Here is a 22,837-nt window from a genome sequence, read left to right on the forward strand (position 1 = left end):
AATAGTGTCTTTTTATGTCTTCTAATGTTATATTAGGAGAAGGGTCCAGGGGAGCAGGTTATCATCTCCAATGGATAAGCATACCAATGAGTTTTATCTGTACTTCTCTTACTGTAGTGGATCTCTCAATTATAAACTATTGTAGCCCATTTTTTGGCGAACCATCTAAAATCTTCTCTCTTTTGTTTGCCAAAACCCTACCTACATTTTTGACAAATCTTTTTCAGTAGTTCTAGCAGACGTACGTTAGGGTGTTATATATCTTTTAACAAACTAGTGTTAAAGAAAAAAGGTTAAGCAAAAGCAAAAATTAGAAACATGATTAAAGCTCAATTTCAAGATCTAAATATTGAATGGCTTCCAGAGTTTCTTCAGCTTGCAGTGACAAAGGTTGAAAGATCAACTAACAGAATTGACGTGCCAAATTGCAGGCGTCGATGGTTAATGTGATCTTCAAGCCGAAGAGATTTGGATATGCTAGAAAGAGGCGCCGTCGCTGCCATTGCATGGTTGACAAAGCAAAATATCCGACAGAACTAATTCAAATCAAGCAATCTCCAAACATGAGCACCAGTTTTAGAACAATAAAAAACCATGTGGCAGACCTTACACTTTACAATATATTAGTCAATAATACTTATCAGAAATGTTTGCAAATTCCTGAAATTATTCAAAGGTGCTCCATGATCTCCACTTGTTCTTTGCAAACAACGTAACATACAATATCCTGACTTAACTTTTCTTATCAAGAACATGTAATTAATATTTAGGTAACATTTTCCATGAACTCCTTGTCCTCAAGCAATAAATTCATTGCATGGGATGAAAGGCACACATCCAAAGCCATACTCCCTTCTTCACTCCCAGGAAAGACAGATATGGTTCCATCCACCTTGTTTGAACCACCACTTCGGACTGCAATCGGTCTCCCCCATCCAAAGTCATTCCCATTGACATCAAACCTTGGCGAGCTACCTGTGACTATGGTACCAACCTTCGTTTCCTTAAAATATAGAAAGGTGGGATTCTGACTCCATGATTCCAGCCAATTCTGAATTATGTCATTGGTCTGGGAGGCCACCATCTGGTTCAATAACGATGCTGCCCATCCCAAACCCCGGTGCAGCACCTCCCCTGCGGAGGCTGTCGTTGGAACCCCTATAATGGTGTTTCCAAAATATCCGCCCGGCAATGGTGGCTCTAACCTCGGTCGATAGTTTACTGTCACGCGATAGCTAGTTTTCTCGTTAGGTGGAAGCCTTTGAGCACGAAGCACGGATCGCCAGACGAGAGCTAGCAGTGCTTGGAGTGAAGATATGCGATCCGTGTTCATTTCCATGTTGGCTCTGAGTTTGAGCTTCGCGATAGTTTGCGCCGAGAAATGGAAGAAAGCTTCACTGAGCTGGGATGAAGGATATATCTTAATGAAGTCTTCGCGCTTATAAACAGGTAGATGGATGGGAGGGGAGCATGAGTCGTGGAACCAGCGGTTCAGCATTGGCGGCCTAGAAATCTGTGGGACGCGGCAGCCGGTTCGCGAGATCTCCGACCACGAGTTGAGGAAGTGCCAGAAGGAGGTGCCATCGGCGACCGCATGGTTGAGAGCGCAGCCGATGAAGATGCCATCGGCCAGCTCTGTGACGCGGACGGCGAGGAGGGGGAGGGAGTGACCGTCGTGGTTGATTGCTCCATTCAAGGGGAAGAAAGACTGGGTGATGCTGGGGATAAAGCGAGGGGTCAAGATGTCAGCCGTGGTTATGCTTGGGGCGGCGGCATGGATGAATTCAACTCCTTCGTCGTTGCATTCGATGGCGACCGAGAGAGATGGCGGCGTGGTGTCGTGGTTGATGGTGGTGAGACGGCCGGCGAGGGGATAGAAGTGGTCGAGGACGAGAGAGAGGGAGGATATGAGGCCGGGAATGACGGGGGTTGGGGGTTTGGGAAGGAGAATGCCTTTCTGGATGTAATCTATGGGGAGCAACCGGAGATCCCAAGGAGTGAGATGGATTAGCCGCTGCCGCTGGCGCCACCCTTGCTCTCTTGCTGCTTCTTTGTTATGGGATGATGGTCGAACTACACAGCTTGAAATGTAGTGAATCCCGGTGGAAGTCGCTTGCTCGTTTGCCATGTCTTCCGAATTCTTCCGTGAGGTGTATGCACGGAAATAGAGCAGTATTCCACGAGTTGGTGCTTTGGCTGTTCTAGACCCGGGATATAAGAGCTTGCTGTCATGAGAGAGAGGGGGAGAGAAGGGAGGAAGGGATTGGGTTGTTCCAAGATCATTTGGCGTCAGCTGGGATTAGATTGGAGGTAGTTGAGACTCGATCTCTTTCATTTGCTTCATGAAAATGATTAAATCGTAAATAATTATTCTGAAGAGAACAAATAAATATAATTTGACTTGACCTATGAATATAACAATCTAAATCCTATAACTTTGCTCCAACTACTCCAGGATATTCAAATTTAGACCTAACCTGTTCTTTGATTATCTCAATTTAAGCAAGAAAATGGATGGTAGTTTCAAGATGTCTAGTGTGCTCCAAAACTTGCTGTTTTCTGATCTTATTAGATGTATCGATACTAGATTTGTATGAATCATCTGTTTCCGCTAAAAAAAAACTGTGCAATACAAAAATCAACTGATTCGTGTTTATATATTTTTGATCCATCTTTCATTTGTTAGTTGAGCTTAAGCGGAACTAGTGGGGTGCAGACATAGCAGGGGATTTGGATATTGTTTTGCCTTATGTATTATGTAATGCGACCACTGGACCTGTTCATTGGTGTGATTAGGTACACAAAAATCTGAACAGCGCTTCATTTCGCCATTTGTGGACTAAAATTGTTCTATCATTTTATTGAAGATATATTTGTTCTATAGCTTTCAACCGCGAAGCAGGTCGAATATTCGTTTTTTTGTTGAGGAGCAGCTGAATCGTGTTCAAGGGTGCAAGTCAGATGGATTTGGTATGGTCAACAGCTGGCCAAGTCACAACCTAACCAACAAACTGGCCGCATCTCCACCTAACCATAAAAGATATATCTATCTATTCAAAAAAGAATTCGATTAGGTTTTATAAGCAGGTCAGGCTGGTTGGGTTTGAGAGTCGTATTATATAATTACAGGTTCGCATCTGTTTGTTAAAAGAAATCTATAAATGATCATGGCAATTGCTCATGACTATTTCCTGTTGACATTTTAACAGACATGGCTCAAGAACAAACTTTGGCCTGTATAGATCGTGGCGAGATGGATCGATTAAATAATCCTGACCAATTCAAGCAGGAGTGAGCTGAAGTGGATCAGAGTTGCATTCAAGTTTTAATCCTGATCAAATATGGCTCGCTTTTTGGTGATGCCAAAACCAGGTCTAGCCTGGCTCACCCTAATTGTATGAAGAAGAAACAGCCTCTTGACCAGAGGAAGCATGATAATGCATGGTTTTCGCATCTGAGAGATAAATAGCCGACAAAAATAACTTTGATAGATAATGAGATGATAGCAGTATTCAAGTAACCTGTATGATTGCAAATTTGTTCTCAATGATGTTGCGAGAACGGAGTTAGGGTACTGTCCATTTCTGCAAGAGGATAGAACCAAGAAGAACTGAGCCATTTAAATCAGTTGACAGGATGCCAATTAGGTTGTTCAAAGAATATGATGGGTGTGTATCGAAAAAAGGAAAAAAAGGAAGTATGATGGGTTAATGGACCAGAGTTTTGATCCTATCACAACAGCAGTACTCTGTCTTATGATACATCAAGAGCGCATTGGTGAATGCAAGTTTTTCCGTTTGGGAAACAAAACACTCTTCCACCAGCCTCATCATTTATCAACATTTGCAACCATTGCAACAGGTCGCTTGCACCATTCTAGCCATAGTTCCACTTGCTATCTTAGAGATAGCCACAGTTTTGTTATAGCTAGGCCCCATGGTTCATCTATAGTTATTTCAGCTTGCATCAATATCAGAAACCAACATGATAGACATTGACATCCCTTTTTATCTTGAACAATATATATATATATATATAAAGGAGAAAAAAAAGGAAGAAGAGAAGTCGGTGAAGGACAAACAGAGAACAAACACTAGTGGAAAAGGGAATCACACAGTGAATTATCACTTAGAGAAGTGAATTAACATCCCTTCTGAGAATATTCAAACAAAACAATTATCACTTGGAGTTGGTTCTAAGCTCCAGGTGGGGGATGCCAAGAAATTGGATGATTTGGTTTCGGAGCAGCAGGGCCTGTACCAACTCTATCTCCCAGCTTCCTCGCCTTAATCTCTGCAAAACAAACAGACGCGGGCTTATGTGCAGCCACTTTCAATCTGATCAAAATAAAAAGGAATCAAACATGCTATGCAAACTTAAGAACATATGGAAGGCTTGCTAATGAGAATATAAGGATTTGCGACTATGCGAGGAACTTCGGGGTTCTCTCTTTTTCAATATAGAAAAACCTGGAGCTTTGAACCTACCACCATACACCAATCCAAATTGTATTGCATAAAATGCAGCAATTAACACAAGAAGAAGCAGCGAACGGAGGAAGGACGGACTTGACATCTTGATCTATGTTTCACTTCCTTCAAAACAAACTGGATTTAACAATCCTTTTATAGATAAAGTAGCCTTCTGAAATACATAAAATATTTGATATTTGACTTCTGCTGCTTGACCGCCGAACACGGATCCAGCTTTCCCTTGAACGGGAAGTCACTATACTTTGAGAAATGGTGGAAGCATGCTACTTTTTCCATCAACTTTAAAATACATAATGAAATGAATGTCACCACTCAGAATTTTTAAAAGGAAAACTCAGGGCCCATTCTTTGTTTTACTGTTATTTTAACATGTAGACCCTATGGAAACTATCTGTTTTGTTAGTCGTTTAACTTCTAATCTGCAGCCAATTCACAGGTACTTGAGATCCATCTCTGAAGGGGAAATTGAGGTCCTTCCGAACCTCAGTTGAAACATTAGGAGTAACCAATGAAACCCACAAATTCCTATTCCTTTAACGACATAGAATGGAGAAGTAACTTCTGCAATTGCAGTATGGGATATCTGGAGACAGCAGAAACATGTTGCACCCGCATTTTCTCTAGTTTAATATTTACAATTAAAAGGAACACATAAAGAAAGACTAAATTGTTTGATGGCCCTAAACTACTCTTCGCATCAATGTTTGATACAGTCTTGCAACTACGTATGGCAGTCCGCACCATCACCTTTCCTTGTTAGCATGGAAAATAGTTTAGTCAAGAGTTCATCATATACAAGACCCTCCCATGCCGCGTACATTGGGTGCCAGACGAATTCTTTTAGAGGGTGACTCGACCACAGTGGTGAACTGGATTCGCTGCCGACAGGCCAGGTCGAACTTACACCCATTACTCCGAGACTTCCGAAGCATGGGGGGAGTTAGATTTACTTCGGATTTTACATGTGTTTCGGAAGGCAAACAGGGCTGCGGACTGGATCGCCTCCTATGCAGCCCACCATTCTGGTTTTGTATTTTGGGATCCCTCCGATCATGTGCCGCAGGCATTACATCGTATTTTGCTTTGCGATAGTTCTAGGCTCTCTCATCGTCGTATGTAGTGAGAAGCCGGTTTACCACCAAAAAAAAAAAAAAGAGTTCATCCAGCTTTCTTCCCAATTTGAAAGATGCAAAGGTAGCTTTACAACTTTCTTTTTCACGTACAAGATGGGTGTGGTAAACATAGATCGCAATTGGTTTCTTTGTCGATTTAAAGCTTAATCAACAAAACGATATGAGAACAAACAAGATCAAACACCTCCTACGGTTTGAACCTAGACCCACCTCCTAATATAGTGCTATTGCTAAGCTGTAGTTGTATGTGCCTATAGGTTTTGACGGGTATAATGTCCTCCTTTTCTAGATTGCCATGCCTCATGCCATTGGATGTTCAGCCCCATTACTGGTTCAGCCCATAATGACTTTAGCTACCGGTTCAGGTCAAGACTTCCTGTACTAAAAAATTGAAATGTGAATAGGGTGTTCAAAGTCTTTGTTTGAAGAAAAAAAAGGGTGTTCAAAGTCAAGCCCCGGTTAGGAGCCTTAAGAGTCATTAGTGATTTAAGATTAGCAGTTGCAAAGAAATTGGGCAACCTAATCCATCATAAAACTTATTGAATTACTATCAATGACCACCATGAACCGAAAATGAAATGAAGGAGATATTGTTTATTGAAGGAGATATTGTTTAGGATTATCATTTTGTCCATACAGATGACAATTTGTCCAAATTAGAACTTCATTATCTTTTCTCATTTGCTTAGAAACTCTAAGGTCTCTAGGGGTCTTATGTCATTGGGAAGACTCCAAAATAAATATCCTTCACTCTTGACTCATGCTTACAGAAGGGTTTTTCTGTGTGCTCACGTGGTTGCTATTATGAGCTTAAATCCGCTAGGTCGATTCTTCATCGATCCTATAGTAGATTATGCAGAAAGTAAAGGACGTTATTGGTCGATTTGCAGGAGCGAATGGATTACCCTTCACAAGCCATGACAGTGCAAATGGCAAGTCTTTGGGTAGACTGAATTCAATACTATTTACCATATTCCCTTCATCTGTTTCTTTAAGCACAATATAGTTTGTTCTAAAGATGGATTTCATTGATGGTCGTGATTCAAACAATCAGCATACGTTAGACTAGATTTGACGAATACACTTCCACTTCAATCTCTTGTACTTCTTTATCCTTGTTAAGAGAACATGCAAAGTCGTGTTTTGTTAGGCGCACAAACAATCCGCTCCAATTCAAAAGGTGCTCCTGAAGTTGAGGTAGAAAAATAATTAGAGATGAGTGAAGCCCACAAGAATTCCCATCATATTACTTCTACTACTTTGACATGACAACGCCTCTACTCCTTGATAAATTTCTGCTCTCTCCCAACTCTCCACCCTATATATGCAACTCTAATTGCTCATTTTTTTATGTTTCTTTTTTATTCGGTTGATGCCTCCTGGGGTCTCGCGCGCATCACATATGCTGATGTTCAGGAGCGACTAAAAATAGTTTTGGATCAGCCACCTGCAATGACATCAATTTTTCAGAAGTGAGTTCAACCCAACTCCAGTCCACAAGTCATATCCTAATGTTTGTCAACATTACCACCATCAATGTGCTGTGATCTGACAGTGACATAGAAAAAACTGGATAAGTATTCAAATAATATTGGTCCATTACTTAGGGCAACTCAACTGAACCTAAAAGTGAATCCACAAATTTTTTATCTTGACAGTCTTTAAAGTAAACTAAGATGCTAGTACTTACCCAGTTACAACTAATTCTCTAATGAAGATAGTACTATTATGGTTTAGCTTGGATTCCATTTGAACTTTTTGTTCAAACAATCGAAGAGCAAGAGTTTATCGAAGCCAGCAAAAGAATTATTTCAATCAGATCTGTTCATTTTTATTATAGCGATTTGGGAACTTTTCAATGTTTATACATATATATATATATATATATATATACATATATATATATATATATATATACATATATATACATATACATATATATATATATACATATATATATATATATACACATATATATATATATACATATATATATATATATATATATACACATATATATATATATATATATATATATCAAAAGCATATAGCAGATGATATTTCACAGACAAGATTGTAATCTAGGAATTACGCCATTGTCATCACCAGACAATTTCTTAAAGCCTATCGTATTTTCAGTAACTCAGAATATACTATGCTATTCATTAGAGAATAGCATAAGAAGCAGAAACTTAAGAGACAGCTAGGTACACAACACAACTTAGGGTGTCATACTGTGTACAGAATCTTCTTAGCATTGCATTCGATTTCTCAATATTCATGACAAGATAACTCAAATTATAATTAAGTTACAAACGGAACTCATCCTTCATAAAACCAATATACATGCAAAACTCGAACCAATCCAGAACCCATGAAAAATGCACTTAAGGGATCCAAAACGATAGAGATTGTACATCGTGCGATCACGACCACAATCAAAAGAAACATGATATCACAATAAAGTATACCACAGTGCCGCCGGGGGCGGGGGGGGGGGGGGGGGGGGGGGGGGGGGTGTATCACAAAAAGTATACACAGTGCCACTAAATAAATGCTGAGTGCAGTTATCGTGCTCTAAAAATTTAATCAGGAAGACTTGTGGGGGGGGGGGGGGGGGGGGGGGGGGGGGGGGTGGCTTTAGACAATCTAATTGCGCTCAGGCTTCGCCATTCGGAAGCGTCATTATTGCAGTTACATGTTTTAAAAGAAAAAAATATAAAAGAAACAGTTTGGCTTCCAAGTTCCAATGAAGTGACTAATGAAAAAAAAATCTAATTCCATATAAGGACCTTGCTTGCTTGATGATAACCCCTGGACCCTTGCTAGTAAAAGATCCCTCTCCCCAGCCCCCCGCTCCCCGCCACTTAATCCTTCTCTAATATACCTAATAAACCCAGAACCTCCTCTAATATACCTAAAGCCGCAAACCTTGAAAAGGCCTGATCAAATCCCACCAGGACATTACCAGTAGGTTAGTGTTTGTAGGCTAAATCAAGAAAAGTTTCAAATATTACGTACACACTAAGGTAACGTCTCTAAAAGCACAAAGTAGTGCTGAAGTATCCCATCATCAGATATAATTCTTGACAAAAAGTAATACTTAATGAATCTAGCATAATCCCACAATCAGATGGTCTGACTTCAAACTTCAGTCAGGCAGAGGAGACAGGCAATCAAGAGTTTCAACAAGTTTTTATTCATCAACAGTGAATGTCATCAATTATTTCAAAATTAAAGAAAGCATTCAACAAGAAGTTAAACAAATCACTATGAATTACCATTTGAGAAACTAGTGTTGGAATTCAAAAATATAATGGAGGTACTTGACAATATCTATATACTAACAAGGCACTGAGATGTGCTGCATGGTGCCTACTCTCTGTTAAAAATCAGTGATTGCCACTTTCCCAACTGACCAAAGACTCCTGGTCTAATTGGAATACCACAAGTTCCAAAAAAATCAATGTCAAATAAACTGAGCATCATGGGATCTCAGTGCTAATCAACCTTGTTAGCATTATAAAGCATGCTGTGAAGGTCTTGTTAGCTCTACTCCCTGAACCATCATTTGCCTTGTTGCTATGAAGAATCTCATGTGCTGTAAATCTGGAGTACAAAGAATTCTCCGCACCCAAGCAAATGACTAAACTAAAAAGGAATCAGCTGAAAGGACTAGGTTTGATAAACTGATATCACCATATTGTTCATTGCTCTATTGATCAGAAGAAGACTCCATTCGTAAACAAAATCTATCAGAACCACATGGAAGCATACAAGAAAAAAGAATATTAATATGGTAACACTAATAGAAGGCATCGTTGAATGAGAAAAACCATCATGACTAACAAAACAATGTCTGAAACACAAAAAGAATCTGCTAAAAGGACTAAGATTTAACTAATATCAGCATCCGTCTGTTGCTCTATTGGTCAGAAGACTCTATTTATAAACAAAATCCATCTGAACCACATAGAAGCTTAAGAAAAAGGAATACTGATATTATAGCACTACTAAAAAAACATGGTTACATGAGAAAAAACATCATAGCTAGCAAGAAAGAACCAGAGTTGCAGAACTTTATGCTATGGTAAAAACCAACCGCAAAACAGGACCCACAAGCATCATAACTACCAAGAAATGTGGATGCACGTCTCTCAAATCCAGCATTACTTAATGAACATCACTATATGCCAATTAGCTCCGGCTGACCATTTACATCATTCTAACCATTCAGCAAAACAACTGTATCTGTCGCACAGTCAGTACAAAAAGCACAGGTAATGATCCAACATGATGATTGTCCTTTTACCTTCTATTAAAACTTTCTACAAATACAGATCTACCTGAATAAGCATGTTCAACTCAAACATAAGATAGTCACAGAATAGCAGAACATCACAAATACAAGATAAAAAAGGGAAAAATCCAGTGTACCAATATAGGCTGCTGTATGGCTCTCCAAATCTATTTAAGAAAATATAGTTCTCATTAGCAAAAGTTCACACCTTAACCAGTGCACTTGCTAGAGGTGAGATATCCCAAGCATGAGGGGGAAAAATCTGGAAATGCTGCTGGAATGGACAGCACAACCAATCTGGGATAAAGGGAGCATCAACTGGATGAAGCGAGCATCAACTTCACGAAGCAATGTTAGATAAGAAGCAAAGGTATCATCAAAGAAAAGCATTGAAAATCTCAAACGTTATAAACCAAAAATAGGGTTGTACTCCGTTTTGAGTAGGAACCTGATAAATAGAATTCCACCTTGATGAATTATCATTATCCCTTTTGAAAGACAGAACCATACTACATACATATCCAACAGAGGAAGGGTGATTCTTTCCCCTTTTTCTCATATACAACAGTAACAGTAAGAAAAAAACAATTGACAGGATTAGTTTAGTTCAATTGAAAGTTCTTGATTCATCAATTGTTACATCAATTGTCCTGTGATTCCAAATCGACAGATTCATTCTGTAATTCGCAAGTTGAGTAAAACAATGGTAATAAGAACTGTGTCGTGCAACTTTATTCAAAAATTCAATTATAGAATCCTTAATAGGACCACAATGTCCTTAATAATCTTATCCATCATACAACAGAGATTGATTCATGAGATAGTTTTGATATGTCAAAGCATTAAAAAACATTTACATCACTTAAAGGATGGCTACAAGTCCTCCACCATCAATTCCACGGCCAAGTCAAAAAGTAATAAATGGACTGAGAACTTCTATGGAATGCACCCATTCAGTCTGTTCTAAAATATTGTAATTTCTTATTATTAATTGTTGCTAAAATTGCATTAGAAGTGGGGGAGTGAAAAGATGCCTTCGGTTAAACAAAAAGAATGATGGTAGTTTGTATCTCATGTCACCATCATCATCATTATCAAAGCCTTTTCTCATCACATAAAGGGACAGCTATAGAGCACAAATCCAACAAGATCACAAAATTAAATTAAAAAAGATACAAAAATAAACCAAAGAAAATCGAATACATATAAAAACTAAATAACAAAACAAAGTAAAATAAAAGAAGAATTCAATAAATAAAAACTAATAGAAACAAACGTCGTAGTGAAATAAAGATGAAAAATAAACAGAAAACAGACATTAAACATGAATAAAAAAGAAAATATAAAATGCAAAATGAAATTTGTTATAGGGAATCACTAGCATGCAAGAAGTTTCCAAGGGGGGCACTAGCATGGCCCATCATTATCCGACCGATCTCTTATGTACTGCACCAGCACCCCTGAATATCAACAATCTTCTATACCATGTGGCACAAGGAACAATTTGTGATCAAACTACCACCCACAACATTATTCCTTCCAAAAAAATATAAAAATAAAATGAAATTCAAACAAACATACAACAGTTACGCATACAAAATAAAATAAACAGAAAAATAATAAGATGAAAACAAATAAAAAAGCACAACAGAATTTGTAAAAGTGGAAAATTTGAAATGGAAAAATAAACAGAAAATACAAACAAATAGAACAACAAGGCACCTATGAAACTGAAGTTTCAAAGGGAAAGGCTATGAGATGCCATTCTCTCACATGAAAAGTTCCTATAACTGATGTGGCACGACATGGCACATTATTATTTGTCCAATCCCTCTTCAGTTGCACCAGCCCCGAGAATTGCACATCCCTTCTACCGCATAGGATAAGGAATTTTGTGAAAGCCTTCATCCGTGGCACTAATCTTTCATAATTTAAAGAGAAAATCCAAATAAATAACAAAAGAAGATCCTAAGACTAAGTAACAAAAACAAACTAAAATTTGTGAATAGGAAACAGATGATAGTAAAAAATATATAAAAAAATAAAGAATAGGAAAAACAAAACTGAATTTATGGAATGCTATGTGACACTGGTAATGTAACACATAAGATTTCCTGTGCCTACATGGCACAAGCATGGAACGTCACTATTGGCCAACCCCACTCCTAAATCGCCTTGACCTGCACTAAATTGCACCAACCCCTATACCACACAACAGGAGGAAAGTTTTGCGTGATTGAGTAACCCCCTGCACCATCACTCTTTCATAAAATAAAATGAAATGAAATACCAGACAAAAATATATAAAACCATATTACAGATCTAAATTACAAAAGAAAAACAAAATAAACTGAAAACTAAACAAATCAAAACAGAAAGTAGATTTAAAAGAAAATAAAGTATAAATTAAAGCAGAAAATCAACAGAAAATGCAGAAAAAAGAAATATAAAACGAGAGTTTTAAAAGATAAATACCATTGGACACGAGTCTACTACATAGTTTCTTTACACCAACATGGCATTGAGATCGCACATTGTTATTTGAATAACCCCACATAAATTGGTCAACCCTTCATAAATGGCATCTATTGCCCTCTAACATGTGGCATGAGAAACTTTTTATATAGGCAAGTGGCACCTGAACCATTATTCTTTTTTTAAAAAAAAACTGTAATTCCAAATAAATAAGAAAAATGATAAAAACTGGACGAGTAAATATATATACGTATGACAAAAATAAATCTGAGGAAAAATCAAAAGAAAAACAAGATGAAACCAAAATAAGAAAATAAAAGAAAATGAAACAAAAACAGAAACTGAATTTGCAAACGGATAATAATGATGGAAAAGAAAAGAAAATGAGAAAATATTAAAAAATTAAAACTCAATTTTTAATTAAAAACATCATGCACAACCATTGCCACACCAAAGGTTCCTCATGCAATATGCCACAAGTTGTAGCACCCATTTATTTAACCAAAGCCTCAAAAACCGGACCAATCCCCTCTATCATGTAGCCTAAGGAACTTTTTGCATGACTAGAGGTGCCAATACAGCCATACTTTTTCAGAAATAAAATAAAACGAAATTCCAAATAAGTATATAAAACCAAAATCAATATAATTCAGTCCCCAAAATTAAACAAACAAATAAAAAACTAAACTGAAAATAGAATACCCAAAAACAAATTAAAAAAACAAAAAATTTACAAAACTAAAGACAAAAAAGAGCAACAACTAAAAATAAATAGTAATTTAAAAAAAATGTAAAACAGGATAAACAGAAAAAATAAGATACACAATATAAAAAGCACTCAGAATGACAGAAAGTGTATGAAATTAAAAAATAAAAAAAATCCAATACCAAACAAAGATGCATGTGCCCATCCTTCTACTATTCTTCTAAAAATTCATCATTTTGGTGAAAGAAAAGCAAGAAGTGAAATTACTCCAGCAATAAATTTCAGACTAAGATTGTCAAATGGTTCTAGACAGAAATAGGGAATGGAGCAAAAAGAAAATTATAGTTTTTAGACTTTGGTAAGTCAAAATGGAAATGGAGTGATTCTTTATTTTGTCTTATTCAACTTAACATTCTTCTTCCCTTAAAAAGAGAGTAACAGCTAAAGTAAGGGAGGTTTATTTATTAAAGATGCATTTACAGACATGGAGCTTGCCCTCCCCACAAGGAGTTTAGAGTAGAAAAAAACAATAAGGATAGACATTTTCTCATTAGATGTGGAACTAGAAGAGTTTAGACGAATGCTTAGGAAAATAGGGGGCGCACTACACCTTGGAAACCCTAACTCAAACACCACATTACCCATAATACCCAAGACCGGACCAATTATGTGGCCACATAACATAAAATAGAAGACCTGGCACTTATGGAGGGACCGGGAGAGGAAAGAGAGGGATCTTGATTCCAATTGGTCAAGGAGGTGTAGGTGTGATAGGTGAAAGGCCGGTTAAATGGATAAAATGAGGTCGTGATTAGCAATGTCCTCAGAGTACGAACAACATAGAGTTATGAGAGTACACTCGGACAGATCAACAACCCATGAAATTACTCCTGACATGTGTGCATTACACGAACTAAGTAGCATGTTATCAGATTATAAGACCGCAGCCATCACTAAAACTATTACTTCTTAATCTAACAAAATGACATCTGATTTCAATAGACAAAAGCTAACCTTCTTCCTGAATTTCTTTCTCAAAATGAACTTTGCCTACTTAAAAGAAAACTAACTTTTCTTCATAGAAGCTATGATGAGAGGAACCTTAAAGATACAATTTTAAAAAATATTATACAATTTCTATCTTTAGATGTAATCAGGATAAACTTGAGCTTGTCTTATTGTTTTAACATCTTTAACCTTTTTCTACATTAAAAAGGCTTCGTTCATTGAGACTGTGAAGTAGTTGTACTTAGCATTTAAGATGATCTAAAGAACATCCAAATTGACATATCAAAAATATCAGAGAACAAATTTATCATCGATTGACATATTTTTTCTATAAAAAGACAACTACAGAAAATAATCAGATAATCAAATTACTAAAGAAAAACTATATGATCTTTGGAGTTCCAATAACGACATGCTTTAGAGGAAAAACAATTATGCAATATTGAGAATTGCCGGAGGAAATAAAGCCATGCTTCCACCTTCAGTTCTAGCAAATAGATCACTTCTTACAGCAAATAAGCAATATGAAAGACAAATCAAGATGACGCAGTGCAGAAAACAACTGATAATTAGACAAGCATCTGCAATGGAAGATATGATCAAATATAAGGCAGATCCTCCAACCAAACATCCATCAGAACACAGCACAAAGCTTATTAAAAATCACCGCAATTAGGTTATATTAACGTATTAAGCCGCCCAGATCAAATACCTAGATACATCATCCCTACCTCATCAACTCAGTTTTAACAGCCAAAAAAAAGGGCTAAAAAGGTGCATCTTTCGGTAGTAGTATGTTATTCGAAGTATATAACAAGAAAACCACCCAAAAAGAGAGAAAGAAGGCTTATCATATTAAAATCAATAGTACAAGAAATGAAGTCAAGATGCTCATAACCTCCCAAGAATCTAAAATTCCAAATACTTTTCACCGATTACCTGGGTAAAACGAAAGAAATCCTGATATCTTGGTATCCAAGAATCTAAAACTTCCAAGAACAGATCATTCCCCAAGGTGATTAAAGTAACATAGAAGGGGTGTCCCCAATCATTCCCCAAAATCCAAGTAGTCTCGATTATTGAGGAACCGTGCCCAAGAATCCTTATCAATCGAAGACCCAAGAATCACGAAGAAAGAAAGGAGGGGGGCGAGGGCAAGGTTGAGAGATTATTCTGGTAGTGTTTGTGGAAGGCGTCCTAATGCTTGGCAGGGTTGCGCGATGAGGTGAAAGGCTGGACGCGAAGCGGAGAAGAAAGCAACGTCTAGAGGTGGCTCCGCCGAGGTCGAGAGGAGAACGCAACCGCCAACGGCAATGGCGGTGGAGGAGGCGGCGACGCCATCTAGGGTTGTGCCCCCCAGCGCGTCGCTCTAACGTTCGCCTCGGCCATCCACCCCCCAGCCTTATATAGCGTGCGGCGAGTTCCCGATTCTATGGGAGTTTTACCTCCGACCTACTTTAACGGCTTCTACGACTTCAAACTTATTAGAATATATACTATAAAATTATCGACAGATCTCTCATTAAACTACAAATTTGAAGTCTTTCAAATCACAAGCTTCAACCAATACTAAAGTACTAAAATTTTACAACTGCCGTAAGAGATTTCTGGAGATTCATTTCAACCAGAGAAGAAATAAAGATGTTAGAGAAATTACTTAAGATTACATGAGATTGACCATCCTGAGAAAAATTAAAGATGTTAAAAAAATTATAGAAAAGATTTTTTATGGACCATCAATTACCCAGCAATACGTAGGTCAACCTTGACGCACCGACCACCGGGAACAGCGAACCTTCACTATAACCCAATTCTCACTCTCGCCACTATCGAAATGGGGTAATCTTTTTCCAAAGTAATGATGATAAACCCACTCCATTCTGGTTAGTTTTGATGGTAAATGGAGATAAACTCACTCCTCATCAGCGCCGTTTATTCTCTCCTCGCATACATGCTCAAACCCTAGGCGTGCAGCGTGATTTAACAAATAAAAACCAAAAGGAAATCACAAATTTTGATAGGGGAAGGGGGAAATGCCCGTCTCAGATAATTAAGCAATTTTACGGTCGTTTTCTACCAACCTTGAATTGTGACCGTTTTCTAGCTGCCTAGAATGTACTGTACCGAAACACCCAAAAAAAAAAAACCTCCCGCATTTAGATCCAGGACTTCAAGGTCTCATTATTATGTTGCATCGCATGGCAAGACAACCTAATTTGCTTGCGGACAGTAGAATCTCCTTCAGTACAAATCCGGTTTTTTTCCTCCCAAAATTTCTTATTCCGACCTTTTATCACCAGTGGCCCAATCCGACTATTTTAACCACCTTTTTACAAATAATCTTTCTGAATAGTACAGGAAGGAGCTTAAGATATAAGACAGGAATTTTTCTCGATGATTCGTCCACTCAATGTTTTTCGGAACATGGACAAAAATAAATTGATAAATAAACTTCAAATTTTCTAATCCGTTTATTTCAGGTAAATAAGAAATAAATTGATGAGTTAAACAATTTTCTCGCGCAAAGTTAATCTGGATTAACTTCCAAACGCAGTCTAAAAATGAATTTTTTTCCGTCGTTATGGAGATCCGAAAATAATAGAAGACAACCAAAAAAGCTTGCTTCAACACTGAATCAAACTTTTGAAAGGATGTTTTCTTGCATGCCCTGAAAACAAACCCAAACGCTTATTTGGCAGGTTTATAGTCCAATCCCACAAATTGGCCAAAGTAACGCACAAATCAAAAAAAAAAAGGAGAGAAATAGAAAAAGAACCACAAAAGATCAAATCAGTGAGAAGGGAGAGGAAGGAGCTCATAAAAACAGTAGGAATGGGAGGCATCGGCAAATACCCAAACACCTCATCTTCCCAAGCGGTACGCGGCAAGAGAAGAGAAGGATTTCCTGATGCCCCCATTCCCACAGCTCTTAGGAACCCATAACTTCCTTTCCCATCGCCCACTTCCACCTCGACTCAATAAACGAGAGAGATCCGCCATCTCCAACTCGAAAGGCACAAAAAGGCAGCAAGGGAGAGGGAGGGATGACTCGAAACATTTGGCATGGGAGGTATTGGAAAACGCTGCAAACCCTAAGCTCCTTAGGAACGTAAAGGAGAGAGCGTTTTCCAAACCAGCCCCATCCCAAGGGCTTCGAGAGAACCGGCTCCCCTTCCCCCAATCCCTCTTCCCCTTTCCCCACCAACCCCTCCCCCTCCTCTCGAGATATAAAGAAATGGTCGGTGTGGGGTGCCGGTTTCCTAAAACCACTATTGCCGCCCCTTGTTTTCCCATAAAACCGCTTTACGTGTCGCGTAAGTAAACGGGTAGAGTCGCGGAGATAAGGATGGGCAGCAAACACGTGGCCGTAGGAAACGGCGAGCATTCCAACATGAAGCGTTCCTTTTAAGCTGTCTCCGGTTTTTATTTTATCCAGACCGTGACCATCATTATTTTGAATATAATAAATTAAATCACCGTGGCAGTAGTGCAGCTTTATTTCCATCAGGGTGGTTAGGTTGATATTTTCTGATGGAAGAAAGGTTAATTCTCCTCCCTCCTTCTCCACGCAAAAAAAAAAAAAAAAAATATATATATATATATATATATATATATAATAAATTAAAAAAATAATAAAACTTTTTAAATATTATTTGTTATATATATATAAACAAAATTAATTAATAAATTTAAATAATTAATATAACTATTAACAATTATGAATCTTTTAGAGATAACTAGATATCATATGTGTTTATTTTATTTTATTTTTACAATTATAGTGTATTAGACTGATGTGTTTTTCAACTTTTAGCACACGTTCGATTTCCGAAAGCTAATGCTTGCTTTCTTGCTTTGTTAGGAGCTTGACTTATGTTTAATAACAATACTGGTCTGTCAAAAAGTATTTTTCATGTGTAATAAAGCCTTGTATGGATTTTGGGGTTTAATTAGACCTGCCATCCATTCCGGCTTTCTAGTTAACTAAATACTATTTATGCACTGTCTTTTTCTTATATTTATACTCATTGTTGTTTTTGTATATGTTGGTTATTTATGAACATGCATGACTTTATTGTTTTATGTGTAAATTATAGTATAAAGCATTCTGCGGACTGGATTAGTGTATGATCTTGATTAAGAATATGACCGCTCAGAAGTCTACGTAGAAAGTATTTTTTCTTACAGAAATATTATTTTTGAAAAGCAGATCCATCGAAAAAGAATATATGAGAAGATACTTTTAGCATTTTTGGTTGATTATAGAAAAATAACAGATTTCGAGAATATTTATGTTTGGTTGACTATTCACTTTTTTGAAAAAATTATATGTAATTCCGATTATATCTTTAGTAAAAATGAAGTTTTTAATACTTTGGATCAAATAATGATAGTTGAAGAGTCTTTTTGGAAAAAAAATAAAAATATTTTTATTTCCAACTCACAAAAAAGAAATTTTTTCATGTTTTTCATGAAAATTTTTTTTTCATTAAATATTAAAATCAAATTTTCAAGAAAATACAACTTTTTTATCTCTCTTTTTTGAAAACTCTTATCAAATAAGAGGTAGCTTTTTACTTTTTTTTGTTGACTATACTTTTTCTTATTCCTTTTCCACGAACCAATCGGGCTCGTATGGATGTGAATAGAAAAAGTGCTTCTTTTAGTGATTTGGTAACCATCATGGATTAGATTAAAATGATATATTAACCTAAAAATGACTCCAAAAATATTCCATCATCTGATTACTGTGACTCTTTTCTCCTCCGTTCAGACAAAGAATAGCATTAGGTTTCATGTACCGGTAGTTTAAAAATTGAAGAGTACAAAGTAAAACAAATATTATGCAAGCAAACCAACCAATTAGTTAGCCCTAAGTCAAGTCTACGTTAATAGGTTCCGCTTCTAGTTCAATACATCTTCACCGGACCAAGCCTGACCTGAAATTTCCAATGTATTTGATTTTAGAGCCGCACAACTCAGTCGATGCATAGTTGAGTCGAGCCATCTCTTAAAATCCAATCGATCGGGCGAGAACGGCATTTAAGTCCTAAATTTATTTTGAAACATAAATTATAATTAGATTAACCCTGGACTGATTCTGATTTGGCTAACCAGAACAATATGTATTTAGAATTAAATTATAATAAGATTATATTTATCAATTTTTTACCGTATTATAGTGATTTCCTAGCCCACATACAGTATGCTACTTAATTGATTCATGACTAGATTATTCTTAAGAGCTAATTTTTAGATTATAGGGATTTTGTAACTTAAAAATACAGGATAGAACCATTAGATAACTAAGATTATAAAAATCACTTACCATTTTGAAATTTAAATTATGATTAGATTAAGTTCAAAATTTAAATACCAACTAAGTTGGGTTGTCGAGCGGCAGGGAGCCCTCACTTTTTTTTTCTGAAAAAGATTATTAAATTATAAAAATAGTGCAAGCTACATACATAATGGTGCACATTTGCCTCATGATTAGATTAAATTTCTCAAATAATTATCCAATTGTAGCGATATTTTTTATCAGCTGCCGTGATAGGCCTGAGTCAGGTTAACCAGAAACAACGTAACGGCTATCAATCCACAAAATCATACTACTTCCAATCCAGATAATTAATAAAGGCATCAATAATTTCTCTTTCTGAGGCATCAGCCGTCCCAAACAACATACTTCAAACCTAATACCTACTCAACTAAATTCCGACAGACCGGTTAGATGCAAAGAATTCATGCCCCATCTTGGTTTTGGATCTACTTTTTAGGGTGCGACATACATTGTTTGATCTTTCTCCTCATGTTCAAGGATAATTGGCTGAATTATTTGATGAGCTTAGAAGCATCAGTCGCCAAGTTCCATCTCTTTTGCTTGCTTTCCAAGACTGGATTTAGAAAAGAAAGCGATTGCAATCGCCAAGTAGTTGTCATTATGATTATCATAAGAGACACCCAGAGAAGCGCCCACACAGCCTTTAACCATTAAGAAGCAAAATTACAGTGGGATTTACCCGGGCGCGTAAAGCTATAGAAGCAGCAAGATCACTCGGTGACCGTTGATGTAGAAGACGGTTTGCTCAAGGTTTCCTTCAAAACAATTCGAGACTCGGAACAAAATAGGTCCTGAGACCAAGTGGGTTTATGAAAAGTCGAGAAATTCACATACAAATTGATTTATGAGAAAGTTCGACAATGACTGCCCCAACATGAAGTTTCCCTGAAAGATCGCCAGAATCGACAGCCCCTTGCTCCATCCAATTGGAGTTAAAAGGGGGAAGAACCTCTCCTTTTAGTACCCTGCAAGTAAGGATAAGAAACCATGATTTCAACTTTGATCCGACAGAATCCTTCCACGAGTAGACTTGAGCATTGGTTCGTCCTACAGCTGACTCCATCCTGAGTGATCAAAAACTTTCTCAAGCGACTGAAACCTTCCCCCAGAGACCAGGCTTTTGTAATCCATCGCCCAATACGTTCGTCAGCAACTACAGAACAACTATGCACAAATTCTATCAGAAGTCAACAACTTCAACGTTTCCAATTTTCATGACGCTTTGCGCAGTCAATTACATTCTTTTTGCAATTAGATATAGACATTCCTCTTCAGTGATTTAAATCAGTATAGTATTGCAAATATATCTTCAATTATTCCAACCTTATTATCTCTCCTTTATACATTATAAAGAGCATTCCTTAATACATCCAATGCATGCAACAACATGCCTCATGAGTTAATCAATTGTTTTTTCATGGTGACGTGTCTAAGCCAGCATACTAACAAAAATTTATCATCAAAAACAAGAGAACAAAATTTTGTAAAACATTATAAATATAAAATAAAAAGTTCAGTATGATCAGAAAATAATAAATGAAAATAGTTAGGATTCTCCTTGGCACATGAGAGTGGTGGAGGAGCCCTCAACCCTCTCATGTCTGTAGGTATTTTAAACCACGAACTCTTAGCGCACAAAGAGATTAAACTTATCATTTCACATAAAAAGGAAAAAAATCCCGGAGACCCCCCGAAAAATACGTTTCCACCGAATATCGGGATTACAGCAATTCAAATCATCCCTTTCCCTTTGAGGCAGAGAGAGAAACAAAATTAGTTCAAAGAAATTTACACAAACTCACTCAACCAAGAACCTTCGTGAAACATCAAACCGCTAGTAAATTAGAATCACATAAGAGACTGGTAACTTCTTGGTCAAAACAAGAGGAATTGAAAATGGCCACCACTTTTCTAAATATGAGGGGGAAAACTCACAAATAAAGGGCGACATGCTGCCGAGAACTCATCACCAGTTAAAATAAGAATCAACGTACAAGAGAAGCTAAAAAGATTGATCAATCTGTACATCCATACAGTGGATTGGGAAAGGAAGGAGCTCCAAAAAACAGTAGGAATGGGTGGGATTGGGAAGTACCCGCATACCCAGAGCCAGGAGAATTCCCCAATTCCCCCATTCCCACAGGTTTCGGAAACCCATGCTTCCTCTCCCTCCTCCACTTCCTCCAACAATACAAAAACAAGGGGACAAAAGTGTCTCCCTACATCTCTCAATACTTCCTTTGAAGACCGAAAGGGAGAGGAAGGAGAAACTTGAAGCCATTGGAATGGGAGGTATTGGAAAATACTTCAAACCCAGAGCCTCTTTTTTCGACGATAGAAAGAAAAAAAAACTCAGGGAAAAGAAGATATTCCACACCATCCCCACTCCAATAGCTTCAAATAAACTCATCCGCCCCTCCCTTCCGGCGCCCATCCGAGCTCTCTCCGGCGAGAGGGGGAAGCCTCAGCTCTCCATATTTAATATATTGGATGGGCGGCCGGGTGGGTTTGTAAAACAGCCTACTCGCCCCTGGTTTTGAGAAAACCACGGTCCAAGTGGTTTTCTTGGGCTCTGCGATGGGATCTCGTCAGCAGAGTGGAAAGTGGAGACAAACAGATAAAGCGGTTTAAAAAAGCGGAAAGAGTTGGATGCCGATTTGCGTGACCAGCTGTCACCAAGACTTTATTGGGAGAGACAGAGATCACATTGCTCGCAATAACAATAATGACATTATATAATTATTGTTTGATCACATTAAATGATTTCAGTTTAGACAGTTTTAAGCAAACGATGAGCATGTAAGATACTATAGCGCTTATAATATTTATTTTATTCCAATATTTTTAAACAACCAATGGAAACCTAAAATTAGAGCGGTTGATAAGTTGCTTGCGTTACGAGTTTTAAAGACACTTACTTGCGAAGGTTTTGTTTGGTAACTTTTTTTTAAACAAAAATATGGAATTCACTATAAAAATATATTTGATTATTTTATTTTTATTTTTAAAAATAATTTTTATTATTTTTTTAAAAAATAAAAAAAAAATATTTTCATCTACCCTCCCATTAGAGTTGGGCACTAGGCCGGGCCGCCCACGGCCCGGCACGGCCCGGCACGAAGCGGGCCGTGCCTGGCACGGCCCGATAGCTACAGTGCCGGGCCGTGCCTGGCACAGCCCATTTAAGGGGGTCGTGCTGGGTCACAGGTTACTGGCCCGCGGGCCGAGCCCGGCACGGCCCATTTAAGGGGGTCGTGCTGGGTCACAGGTTACTGGCCCGCGGGCCGAGCCCGGCACGGCCCGCTTTGGGCCTGGGCCGGCACGGCCCGCTCTAGGCCCGCGGGCCAAGCACGGCACGGCACGGCCCGCGGGCCAGCC

General features: G+C 37.8%; 1 protein-coding gene and 1 long non-coding RNA gene across 5 annotated transcripts; both read right to left on the bottom strand.

Moving 5' to 3' along the window:
- Window positions 1–574: 574 nt before the first annotated feature.
- LOC103705674 (putative acetyltransferase At3g50280) lies at window positions 575–17,324 on the bottom strand. 4 transcript variants are annotated; one of them, XM_089924702.1, is made up of 3 exons: window positions 10,135–17,324; window positions 4,488–7,073; window positions 575–4,293 (listed from the first exon to the last, which is right to left on the bottom strand). In XM_089924702.1, exon 3 carries the CDS (start codon window positions 2,126–2,128, stop codon window positions 767–769), a length of 1,362 nt encoding a protein of 453 aa, XP_089780828.1. In that variant the 5' UTR covers window positions 2,129–4,293; window positions 4,488–7,073; window positions 10,135–17,324; the 3' UTR covers window positions 575–766. The 4 variants fall into 4 exon arrangements, with proteins under 4 accessions (XP_089780828.1, XP_089780829.1, XP_089780826.1 ...); XM_089924703.1 differs by lacking the exon at window positions 4,488–7,073 and having other exon boundaries at window positions 10,135–17,317; XM_089924700.1 differs by lacking the exon at window positions 10,135–17,324 and having other exon boundaries at window positions 4,488–8,128.
- Window positions 17,325–20,017: 2,693 nt separating this feature from the next.
- Window positions 20,018–21,911, bottom strand: LOC149768706 (uncharacterized). The gene is made up of 2 exons (XR_016396120.1): window positions 21,395–21,911; window positions 20,018–20,623 (listed from the first exon to the last, which is right to left on the bottom strand). It is a non-coding gene; the product is annotated as an uncharacterized LOC149768706 (long non-coding RNA).
- Between the last annotated feature and the right edge of the window lie 926 nt (window positions 21,912–22,837).

The sequence above is a fragment of the Phoenix dactylifera genome, chromosome 1 (genome assembly GCF_051530095.1).
Source record: "Phoenix dactylifera cultivar Ajwa chromosome 1, Ajwa_hap1_PhDact_Kaust_v1.1, whole genome shotgun sequence".
Taxonomy (NCBI): Eukaryota; Viridiplantae; Streptophyta; class Magnoliopsida; order Arecales; family Arecaceae; genus Phoenix; species Phoenix dactylifera.